Genomic DNA, 12,722 nt, shown 5'->3' on the forward strand with positions numbered 1-12,722 from the left:
GGGGCTTGAGGACCAGCGCTTCATCTCATCCCATCACAGTTTTTTTTTTTTTGAGAGAGGGGAGAGAGAGAGAGAGAGAGAGAGAGAGAGAGAGAGAGAGAGAGAATTTTTAATATTTATTTTTTAGTTCTCGGCAGACACAACATCTTTGTTGGTATGTGGTGCTGAGGATCGAACCCGGGCCGCACGCATGCAAGGCGAGCGCGCTACCGCTTGAGCCACATCCCCAGCCCCATCACAGTTTAACAGGGGCTAACTCTCCCTTCCTGCAGGAAGGAGGGCAAAAGTGTGGACCCATTCAACAGAAGCATCTAGAACTTTCAGCTGCACTTTGATCTTGGCTACTCTCTGGGACAGGTTGTTTTCCATCCAGGATCAAGGAGGCGGGCCCCCAACCAAAGTCATTTCCCTGATGTCCACACGATGCCCAGAATCTCAGCAGAGAGGCTTGCAGAGTCTGTGGGAAGGTCATGTGAAAAATTCTTCCCAAACACTGTCACATGACTTAGATTCTCCTTCTGGACAGTGGTCTAACTTCGGTGTGCTGAGATCATTCAGTTCATTTCATGGGAAATTAAACACAATTATATTTAATGAGTAAATTTCATAAAAGCATCCCCCAATGTCCCGTCGATAAGTGGAAACTGAGGGACAATGTGTGATTGTGTTTGTGCAGGGGGACAGGGGAGTGTCTGGGTGAGGATTGTGGGATTAAATGATTTTATGAACTACCAAATAAAACTGGCTTTGATATTACAGATCTTCTCAGAGCCTCCAGGGTATTGATCAGTGTTACGCATCTCCACTGGGGAAGGACTTATTTGTTAGGGCTTTTCAAAAACACTGGTTTGAGCTGGGAATGGTGGTGCATGACTGTAATCTTAAAGGCTCAGGAGGCTGAGGCAGGAGGATCCTGAGTTCAAAGCCAGCCTCAGCAACATAGCTAGGCTGTAAGCAACTTAGTGAGATTCTGTCCCTATGTAAAATATTAAAAAGGCCTGGGGGATGTGGCTCAGTGATTAAGCAACCCTGGGTTCAATCCCCAGTACCTAAAATAATTAGCACAAATCATGATTATATTGACATCAGGTTGACAGAGTGAAGGTGGCACTAGCTGGCTGTGTGACCTTGGGCAATCTGCTTAACTTCTCTTAGCCTTATTTGTAAAATGGTGATGATACCTGTGTTATAGTGGTATTTAAGAAATCAACAGGTTGTTAGGTCTATCAATAGGATAATATAAGATTATATACAAGGCAATAAGAAATATAAATACTATCCTATCAATGTGAGACTATTAACAGAATAACATATAAGTGTTAAAAATAGTTCTTAGAAAACACGTGACCATATCCCATGACTTTCACAGTGATAATTAGAAAGAAGGCTAACCTGAAAGTGCTACCTTTCTCAATTTATTAAGGCTGTATCTCAAGGTATCTATGCACCAATTTAGTTTTTTCTGCCAAACATTAGTGATTAATTCAGTCCAGCAATTAGTCCACTAATTATTTTTTCTGAAAGGACCTTTAATTCTAATTTAACCGAATTGACTGAAGCAAATGGGTTTATTTGGATACTTCTGAAAAATAAAAATATTATCTTAAATTGGGCATGGTGACAAGGTGTAATCCTAGCACTTAGGGAGGCTGAGGCAGGAGGATCATGAGTTCAAAGCCAGCCTCAGCAAAAGCGAGGTGTTAAGCAACTCAGTGAGACCCTGTCTCTAAATAAAATACAAAAAGTAGGGCTGGGATGTGGCTCAGTGTCCAGTGCCCCTGAATTCAATCCCTGGTACCTCCTACCTTGCTGAAAAAAAGAATGTTGTGGTGTGAATGCTCACCTTTTAATGACTAATATTTTATTTTATTTTTTACAATAATATGTGACTTTGGTCAATGTTTTTGAGCAAGCCAATGAGCAAGCAGGTCAGTAACAGTGTGTCAAGAGGAAGTGTGTGAGGGTGGAAAGGTAGTGTCTTTGAAGTCAGAGCCTCAGGTCAGGACTGGCTGAGAGCACACTTATCACAATTTCCACTTTGACTCCCATGACAGGCATTACTAATCAATCACAGCACTCTTCTCTCCCTGCCTCCAAATCTGCATTCCTTCTAGCACTATAGGAAGCCTGCACTACTTGAAGGTTTTGGTCCAGTGCTGTGGGAACTTCAAAATGTTCAAGTAGTCACTCTTCGGCTTACGAATGGTGAGACCTTAACACAGCCATATACCACTCTGCCCCTAATCTCTGAACTGCAAAAGAGGGATGAGGTGGCAGCACACCTTAGCTGCATCCATTTGACATGTAGAATACACAAGGCACCCCTAGGTTCTTCACTAGGACACTGTTAACCTTGCAGACAAGAGGAAAGCTTCAGGGTTCTCCACCCATTCAATACTTCCTGCCTCTGACTTCGCTTTCATAAATACTTTGTTTGAATATCTAGATAGTTCTAAATAGACTTTCTTCTTGCTCCTCCATGCAACTTTGGCATGCCTCAGAGTTCATGTTCTGAGTGGAATGTGCCCTGAGTGGATGCAGAACATCACAGGCATAGAGGGATAAAGTCCCCCCACTCTTTGTTTTGAAGACTTTTAATTATTACTTTAAAAATTTAATTATTAGTAATATTATTGGTACTGGGGATTGAACCTAGAGGCACTTATCAGTGAGCCCCATCCCCAGCCCTTTTTACATTTTATTTAGGCACAGGGTCTCCCTAGATTGCCTAGGGCCTTGCTAAGTTGCTGAGGCTGGTCTTGAACTCTTGATCGTCCTGCTTCAGCCTCCGGAGCCACTGGGATGACAGGTGCGTGCCCGGCTAGTTTCCCCACCTCTTGCTGACTTTGAATGCCTCATCAGTGAGTTCTGAAGATCTAGGTGGAATGTTTTCTGGCAAGTGCCACACTCTACTCATTATTTAATTCTTAGGAGAACAAGAAATCCACTGACATGTGTCTTAGATGATAGGATCTAACGGATGGAGAACTGGCTAGAGCTCATCTCACAAAATATAGGAAGAAGGATTAAAGCTGAACACCCCCTCCTTCTGATCCACACGCCCAGACTCCCCGCAAGACCCTCTTCACTCAGCATCAAAGAGCAGGAGGCACACGGGCCCACCTCAAGTCACAGTCTGTGCCGCAGGCTTCCGTGATGGGTGCTGGCTGGGGCAGCCGATCGCATCTCTGATCCGACACGGTAAGCTGGTCAGATTCCCTGCTGCAAACAGGTTTCCGTTTCCGCTCCCCTGAGCAAAGAGGACAAAAAAAATTATTCAGAGCACACAATCCTACTTAGACTAAGGTCTGGAAAGCATTTTCTATGGGAACACCAGCTTATAAATATTTTCAGTTTTGTTGGCCAGCACAATTTCTATAGCACGTCTCAACATGACAGGGCAGAAAATACAGCTGTCACAGATTATCCATAAACACATGGGTATGGCTGTGTTCCAATAAAACTTTATTTATAAAAGCAGGTGGCAGGCTGGAATTGGCCCTGTGGCTGTAGTTTGCTGACCTTAGTTTAGCAAAAGAAAAAAAAAATCAAGAGTATGCGACTACTGAAACCATGTCTCTGAAAAATTAAAGTGGCAAGTGGATCTTGCTTGGCTATGTGCCTATGTGCCAAGCTCTTTAGATAAGAAAACCTAGCATAGCCCGAATTTGCCAAAATGACACCAAGATTTCATGTAGCTCCAGTCAGAATGGCAGTCACCAAGAATACAAATAATAAGTGCTGGAGAGGAATGGCGGGGGGAACACTTTCACACTGTGGGTGGATCCTAAATGGGTACAACTGTTGTGGAAATCCGTATGGAGGTTCCTCAGAAGACTAGGCAAGGAACCACCACAGGTCCCAAATTTATCACCCGTCTGTATTTATCCTGAAGAATTAAAGTCATCTTCCCACAGTGACACATGCACAGCCAAGTTTACAGCAGCACAATCCACAACAGGCAGACTATGGAACCAGCCTGGGTGTCCACTAGTGGATGAATGGATAAAGAAAATATGGTCTATATACACAGGGGAGATTTATTTGGCCATAAATAAAAATGAAATATGTCATTTGCAGTACAATGGATGGAACTAGAGATCATTATGTTAAGGGAAATAAACCAAACTCATATATAAAAGTGCATGCCTATAATCCGAGGGGCTGGAGAGGCTGAGGTAGGAGGATCGTGAGTTCAAAGCCAGCCTCAGCAAAATCAAGGCCCTAAGCAACTCAGTGAGACCCTGTCCCTAAATAAAATGCAAAATAGGGCTGGGGATGGGGCTCAGTGGTCAAGTATCCCTGAGTTCAACACCTGGTACCAAAAAGCATCATCATCATCATCATCATCATCATCATCATCATCTCTTGGAATCCCCACAAAGGAAACCCGCAGGCGGTACCTTGGCAGGGCTTGCTGCACGCCTGCCAGGGGCCGTGACTGTTCCAGTAGAACTGCTGAGGCTTGTCTTCGATGGGAACGTTGAAGGAGTAGCGCACGTCGGGGTTGTAGAGCTTCCCCACCGACAGAACCTGCGGGCGGTGAGACAGGGGGCGGTCAGCCGAGCCCCAGCCCAGAGAGGGGCGTGGCCAGGGCAGGTCCTACCTGCAGCAGCAGCTCCTGCTCAATGCGGTCCGTGGAGTTGATGCGCTCCACCACGTTGTCAGACCCGCTGTACTCAATCACTGCGCTCCCGACGCGGATTTCCCTTTTGGACATGGTGACGACGAAGTCTCCGTTGAGCAGGAATTCACCTTTACTGCTTGATAAAGCTGTGGGTGAGGACAGAGAACCTGCTGATGCGCTGCCCAGGAGCATTTGTGTGAAATCTGAAATACCCCGATCATCAAGAATGCGAGTAACAGCAGATGTTGGCCAGGGTGTGGGGGAAAGGGTCACTCGTGCGTTGTTGGTGGGACTGCACGTTCTGGAAAGCAGTGTGGAGATTCCTCATAAAACTAGGAATGGAACCACTATTTGACCCAGTTAGCCATTCCTCAGTATATACCCAAAGGACTTAAAATCAGCATACTACAGTTACATAGCCACATCAATTCACCATAGCTAAGTTATGGAGCCAACCTAGGTGCCCTTCAACAGATGAATGGATAAAGAAAATGTGGTAAATATATACAAGGGAATATTACTCAACCTTAAAGAAGAATGAAATGATAGCATTTGCCAGTAAATGGATGGAACTGAAGATCATTATGCTAAGCAAAATAAGCCAATCCAAAAAAAACAAAGTCCACATGTTCTCTCTGATACACGCAATTGGAAGTAGGGAGGGAAGAATAGAAGTTCACTGGATTAGACAAAGGGGAATGAAGGGAAGGGAGGGGGATGGGAATGGGAGAGACAGTGGAATTAATGGGACAGAACTTTCCTATATTCATATGTGAACACACGACTAGGGAAACTCCACATCATGTCCAACCACAAGAATAGGAAGTTAGACTCCATGTATGCATAATAGGTCAGAATACACTCTACTGCCATGTATACCTAAAAAGATCAAATAAAAAATAGTAAACAAAAGAAAAAGAAAATGAGATCCCACCCTGACAGGCAGAGAGTCCACAGATCAGGGGCTTTGCAGCCCCACAGGCATGAGCACATTCCTGATTCGCCCAATGCCAGCTGTGTGTCCTTAGGCAATCCACTTTCCCTCTCTGACTCCATTTCTTTAAAATGGAGGTAAAACATCTACTCCTGATGGTGACTATGGAAACCAAGTGGAATAGAGAAAACTAAGAGAAACAGAATACAGGGATCTGGTGAGCCTGGGGCTCCCTGAAGAAGCCCCACAGTCACAGGACCACAGATGGAAGCCAGTGTATTTCATTTGATTTGAAAATGTGTAGCCGTGCATGGAGAAGGTCTGCGAGCGATCCCCTCCCACACAGGCACACTTGATGTATGCCTTCATTACTTGAGCCTGCTGAGTCTTTGTGGGGTCACCTCTATTTGACAAATGGTGGTACCTGCAAATACACAATATGATGCTCAGTGCCACCTTTCCAATGAGGCCCAGGGTGGCGGCCAGCCTCACATGTGGCCCTGGGGATCCTTTTCTCCAGGCAGTCACCCTGTGTCCCCCCCCCCCACCGTCCCACACCCAACAAGAATGACTGGGAAAACCAGGGACTGAACCCAGGGGTGCTCAACTACTAAGCCCCATTCCCCAGCCCTATTTTGTATTTATTTAGAGACAGGGTCTCACTGAGTTGCTTAGGGCCTCACTAAATTGCTGAGGCTGGCTTTGAACTTGTGATCCTCCTGCCTCAGCCTCCCGAGCTGCTGGGATTAGAGGCCTGTGCACCATGCCTGGCCTCTCTCTTCCTTCGATCTCTAGTTTTAGGGGAGGCTAACTGCAAGGTGATAGGATGCCCAGGCTGAGGTTCCTGCAAACACCCTGGGGAAGCTCAGAGAACTGAGTCCTTCTGCCAACTGCAGGAGTGTAAGCCAGCCAGGAGCGGATCCTCCAGCCCCAGGGGAGCCGTCGGATGAGACCACAGCCCTAAATGTCGTCACCTCACACCAGCCTTCAAACCAGAAACACCCAGTTTCACTGCTCCCACATTCCCGATGTGAGAAACAGAGACATTTCCTACCCTGTGATGTCACACTGTGTCTTGAGATAACTCGTCACATGTTAGCAGCCCCAGACACCTGCCTGGACCATTCTTTTCCAAACTGCAAATGTCACTCAGGGTCAGCACAGATTCCATCCCTTTTCCCATCCTAGTTTTTCTCCATGGCCTTTTGATTCTGCACAACTATCGGAGCCCCCCAGGGGTGAGGGTGGACACTGTCTCACAACCCACTACTACTGTGCTTCTTAAGGGGAAATAGCAGGTGCTCACTAAAGTCTTCTTTTTTTAAAGTGAATGTTCCCCAATTCTTGCAAAAGATAAAAAAATCAGTGAAGCTGAAGAAGTAGAATTGGAAAACTGAATGGATTAAGTGCTAAAACACTGGCCAGATGAGGAGCTGGCTGAATTGAAGCAATGATGAAAACTAAGATAATGAAACTCAGAGAATCAGACAGTCGAATGGTGGTTACAGGGGGCTGGAAGGAGGGGGAATGGGAAGAGGGTTCAAAGACAAACAAATGTTGCAGATCTGATGTACTGCACGGTGACAATGAGTCCAGAGGGTCGGTCATCAGTGTCATTTCCAGCTGGATGTGCACATGCACAAATAAAGGTAAGGAAATGGTCACTATGCTAAAACATGTAAATTATCCTGTTTTGACGATTATTTCACAGTGAAGAGTTATATCAAAATGGCAAGCAAGGCGTGATGGCCCACTCTTGTCATCCCAGCAGCTTGGAGGCTGAGGCAGGAGGATCGTGATTTCAAAGCCTGCCTCGGCAACTTAGAGAGGCCCTAAGCAATTCAGTGAGACTCTGTGTCTGAATAAAATACAAAAAAGGGCTGGGGATGGGGCTCAGTGGTTGAGTGCCCCTGGGTTCAATCCCCAGTACCAAAAATAAAATAAAAAGGCTCCATGTCACTCTTTAAGAAGGCACTATTGTCTTGTCATTACAACTGACTGCAAAACTTACAGATATATATGTACTGATGGCTTTTGATCTCCAACCTAAAACACTCAGAATGACTCCAATTAAAATGTGATTTGTTGAATATGAGCTAAAAAGAATCTTATTTGCATGCTTTCAGATTTACTTCTCAAGATAAAATTCCAACCATATCTTTTCCCTCTATTTGTGGAAAAACATTGGTTTCACTTTTAGGGAGCTGGCCCTCTACTTCCGTCATCCACTGCTTCGGGGCCATTTAACCTGGAAGGTCATCATGGATTCCCACGCACAGTCCCCTCACCACACCTCCGAGACATCGACCTGCTATTCCTGACTTAAGGGAGAAACAGGCCTGACTTGGTATTAAATTAACTTCCCGAGACCAGGTGGCTTCTAATCATGAAAAATCTCTCTCCAGAATTTGGGAGCCACTAACATTTTCCAAAAAGGGCCTCGGCAAATGTTCAATGAATGCATTTATGCATCCTTTCCTTGGTTTACAAGTGGAAATCAAATTTGTTTAGGTCTGCAGCTTTTAAAAAATTTAAATAGTGGGTCTTGCTAGATAGCCTATGCCTTGGAGTAAAGAAATCATTTTAAAAATTGCTTTTGTAAACCCAAGAAAGATCCCTACCCTTAGTAGGTGTGCTACTGATGAAGTGGTGGCACACACCTGTCATCCCAGCTGCTGGGGAGGCTGAGGCAGGAGGGTCGTGAGTTCAAAGCCAGCCTCAGCCAAATCGAGGCCCTGAGCAACTCAGTGAGACCCTGTCTCTAAATAAAATACAAAATAGGGCTGGGGATGGGGCTCAGTGGTCGAGGGCCCCTGGGTTCAATCCCTGGTACCCGGAAAAAAAATAATAAAGAGCAAGTGATGGATTGAACCTGACACTGGTGACAGGGAGAACAGAGTGCTTCCAGCCCAGTGACTGTCCCCAGTTGGTGTAACCCTCGGGCAGCCCTGTCTCGCCTGCAGCCCGTGCAGTGTGAGGCCCACCTGCCATGCAGGATGCCGGAGCTCCAGTGGGTCACTGACCGGACAGTGGTTTCCATGGCACCTCGGGTGTCCTGGGGCTGCTCCCTCAAGCGGGTCACTTACATGGTGACGGCATGATGTGCTGTCAACCAAATCACCTAATTCTTTCAAGCTAAGTTACGTGCTGGCTATGCCGCTGACGCTTCACTGGAGACGGGGAAGTGGAATGTCACATGCCAGTCCCGCCAAGGAAGCCACAGTGGAGCCTTGTCAATGCTCACCGCACGGCGGTGCCGGCGAAGGTTAACCTGGCTTCCTCTCCTAATTTCGCCCACCTAGAGGGATGCCATCCTGCACCTCGTGTTTCTTATTCCAGTTCACAGGGAAGGGAGAAGAGGCCAGGAGCTGGAATGCTGGGATTTGCTCTGGTAAATGGCTCTGTCCCAGGTATACGTAAAGCCATCCAGCGAAAGAAAATTTCTGCTTTATCTTTCACTGAATCCGTTTCTGTTTTCATACTGCCACAGCTAGCCAAGGGCCTGTCATCCCAGCAGCTTGGGAGGCTGAGGCAGGAGGATCGCAAGTTCCAAGCCAGCCTCAGCAACTTAGCGAGGCCCTAAGCAACTCAGCAAGACCCTGTCTCTAAATAAAACATAAAAAAGAGCTGGGGATGTGGCTCAGTGGGTAAGCACCTCTGGGCTCAATTCCTGGTACCCCCCCCCCCAAAAAAAAAGACAAAAAGAAATGAGCACCTTCCCCAAGGGATAGGCTCAGAACACGGTGAGGCCGTACAACTTGGCTTTCACCCCGTGGCAGGGAGGGGTCTATGTGCAAGGACCACCTTTGACTGGGAGGCTTTCTGCTTCGGTACCTTGTGAAACAAATAGTTTCCTGAAAATCAGAGCCTCCTGCTCCACCTCCCGCTAATGCGATTAGGAGAGCTGATTTCCTGGGGGCTTTCCTCCCCGTTGCACCCATCAGAACCCGACTGCCACAAAGGCGCTGTCTTCTGGAAACTGCTCCCTCATCAAAACACACAGGAAGCGCCTGGCTGGACTGATTTGATAAAACAACCAGGGATCAGGGTGAAGATCGCTTAGCAACAGAAGAGCCGAGAGACGGGCGCATGCTTAACCCAGCGCGGGTTGCGGTCCCCCTCCACCACACCAAGGGTAAATTTCCACGCCTCAGCCTTGATGACATCAAATTGTTCCTGCCTTCTAAGACACCTCTGTGAGGTTCAAAGGCTCTGAGGTCTCCGCTTTCACACTCGACGGACTGTGTCTCCAAATCTGTGCTTGGGCACTTTGGTGTCCAGAGAGACTGTTCTTAGGCCATCAAGGGACATTCTCCTACTATTCCATTAAAGAGCCACGAGTGGCTGGGACTGCCTGTTCCAGATGACAGATCTTCTTTGATTTTGTTTTCATCCTTTGCAAGGAGATTAAGATCCTCCGGTGATGAATAAGAGGTTCTCTGGAGGCCCACCCCAAATTCCAACACCTGACACGGGCTGATTGAGTTGAACGGAATTGAGGCTGCTTAATTGGAGAGCGATCATTTTCCCAAACAGGAGGAGGAGAGAAGAGAATCCTCTTCCTTTGGAGGAGAGGAAAGAAACAGCTCAACATGGCTTTCAGCTAGCAGGAATTCAATTTCCCCAGGAAGCTGAGTGCAGCGCTGCTTGATTTAATTAGGAAGTAGGAAGGTCACAGTCACAGGCACAAATTTATAACCAAATACATGGAGAAAACTCTTTGACCCATTTTGCACCATGGTAAAATGAGAAATCCTTGAAAATATCATTTGAAAATGGTTTCCAAGAACTTTGTCCATTGTCTTATTTGATTTCTTGCTATAACTGTGGTGCCAGGGATTGAACCTAGGGCCTTGTGCCTGCTAAGCACGTGCTGTACCATGAAGCTATACCCCTCACCCTGGTAGTTTTCTTTTTGTTTTAAATTAATTAATTATTTTGGCTCTGGGGATTGAACCCAGGGGCACTTTTAAGCACTGAGCCACATCCCCAACCCTTTTTTATTTTTAATTTAGAAGCAGGGTCTCCTTGAGTTGCTCAGACTGGCCTCGAACTCACAATTCTCCTGCCTCAGCCTCCTAGGACTCTGGGATTACAAGTGTGCACCCTGCATCTGGCTTATTCATTTTCCTATAATGTTGCCAGCTGTTGGGTGTTTAGGGTGGCAAAAACCTGAGGCATCGATAGAACGCTTAATTACAAGGAAGATTTTTTTATAGTCTTTAGAAGAAGAAATGAATCTAATATCTCCAAGGTGGCTCTATTCCCCATGAAGCTCACGGTAGGAGCGATGCCTGTTGAACAATTCAGCAATCATTTACTAAGCACCTATCACGTACAGGCTTTGTCTCGGGAGCAAAGATGCAAAGACACAGTCCTGACCTAAAACACTGGTAGTCACATGCACAAATAAGTTCCAAATCTCAATCTCAGTGGAGGATGACACCTTCCTTTCCATTGCTCATGTCAAGACCCGAGAGTTTTTGATCCCTTTTGATTCCAAGACATCTTCGGTTATTTTTTCCCATGTACCTGCATATTTAATCCATCAACAAATCACAGTTAGCTGGGGTCGGTGGCACACTCCTGTAATTGCAGTGGCTCTGAAGGCTGAGGCAGGAGGATGGTGAGTTCCAAGCCAGCCTCAGCAACTAAGTGAGGCCCTAAGCAACTCAGTGAGACCCTGTCTCTAAATAAAGTACAAAAAAGGGCTGGGGACGTGGCTCAGTCATTAAGCACCCCGGGTTCAATCTCTGGGACCAAAAAAAAAGAAGAAAAAAGTCATAATGGTTTGAACTCTAAAATGTCCCCAGAACCTAACCACATAGGTCCACCTCCACATTCCTGCTTGGGGGAGAGCCATGAGCATCTCTCTCTCTCTCTCTCTCTCTCTCTCTCTCTCTCTCTCTCTCTCTCTCTCTCGGAGTTTTGCAGCAACTCCCTAAGCCAGGCCACCCCTCTACCCTACGTGCCTGCCCCATCATCTATGAGCACGGTAATGGCCAGAGTCCTCCTTACAGCCTAAGTGTGATTACATCCATCATCCCTGATGCAACACCCTCGGGAGCTCCCCAGGTCTCTCAGAGTCCAAGCCCAAGTCCTCACAAGGGCCTTGGGTGAATGGTCTAGTCCTGTTACCTGCTTCCCCACCTCGGACTCCCCTCCCTGCCCACCACCTGCAGTCACACTGGCCCCTGTGTGCTCTGCATGGACCTAGGCACGAGCCTGCCTCAAAGACTTTGCAAGGGCTGTTCCCCCCCCCCACCGCCTAGAATGTCTTTCTTTGCCCAAGATAGCGCGTTCTCTGTCTTCCTCCACTCCAAACATTTCAGTCTCATCCTTGATTTTCTTTCTCTTTTTTCCTTTTACTTTGAACCCAGGGCCTCATGCAGGCCAGCCAGAAGCTCTGCTACTGAGCCACACTCCTGCCCTCCCACCCAGCCTTCAGATCCCAATTTCCCTTATCACGCTCTGATTTCTAATCCCACGCATCACCTTCATACTATTATATACTATAAATACTTACATCCGTGTTCGTTTATTAACTTATTCTTTATTGTCTACCTTCTCCCATGGAAATACAAGTTCTAAGAAACAGATTTTTTTTTTTAACTCTCTTGTTCACTGTGCCTAAAATAACGTGGGTGCTTATTAAATAAGGGAATAAATGGAGATCCATAGCAGAAAACACTATCAGGGAATCAGGCACGAATATCATGCTTGATTAGCGAGCTCGGCGGATGAGTTCTGTCTATCAATGTGCAGGTTCATGGAGACATCTCAAAACACAGACGTAGGTTTTAATTTGATTCAACAAATACTCATTTACTAGCTCAGTGCGTCCAAGTGCTTGGCCTGAGCTTCTAGAGAGGCTGAATTCACATGGATAAATAAATTCCTGCCTGAACACCATTGGAGAGAAAGTATATTAATTGCTTTTAAAAACTGGCTTTTCAGCAAGATTGCCTGCCTGATTTCTTCCCTAGGTACAAGGCATGGCTAGGAAGAGACCAGCCTTGCAAGGTGACCAATGGGATCCCTTCCAGTCTTTCTGCTCTCCCACAGGTCCTTCTTTTAAAAGGCAACTGGGTAAATTTATAACAATTTATGGCAGTTTATAGAATAATTAATTGAAATAAGGCTGGTGGGGAAAAACAGGTA

The 12,722-nt window shown here is 46.3% G+C and overlaps 1 protein-coding gene across 5 annotated transcripts in view; it reads right to left on the bottom strand.

Annotated features, from left to right (window-relative positions):
- Window positions 1-12,722, bottom strand: part of Adamts9 (ADAM metallopeptidase with thrombospondin type 1 motif 9) — a 159,011-nt gene that overhangs the window by 86,970 nt on the left and 59,319 nt on the right. For all 5 annotated transcript variants that reach the window (XM_078038605.1, XM_078038604.1, XM_078038603.1 and 2 more), the window contains 3 exons: window positions 4,607-4,773; window positions 4,404-4,533; window positions 3,124-3,250 (listed from right to left, as the gene is read on the bottom strand). In XM_078038605.1, coding sequence (XP_077894731.1) covers window positions 3,124-3,250; window positions 4,404-4,533; window positions 4,607-4,773 — 424 coding nt within the window. The remainder of the gene's footprint in view (window positions 1-3,123; window positions 3,251-4,403; window positions 4,534-4,606; window positions 4,774-12,722) is intronic.

This window comes from Ictidomys tridecemlineatus, chromosome 2, assembly GCF_052094955.1.
Source record: "Ictidomys tridecemlineatus isolate mIctTri1 chromosome 2, mIctTri1.hap1, whole genome shotgun sequence".
In the NCBI taxonomy this organism is placed as follows: domain Eukaryota; kingdom Metazoa; phylum Chordata; class Mammalia; order Rodentia; family Sciuridae; genus Ictidomys; species Ictidomys tridecemlineatus.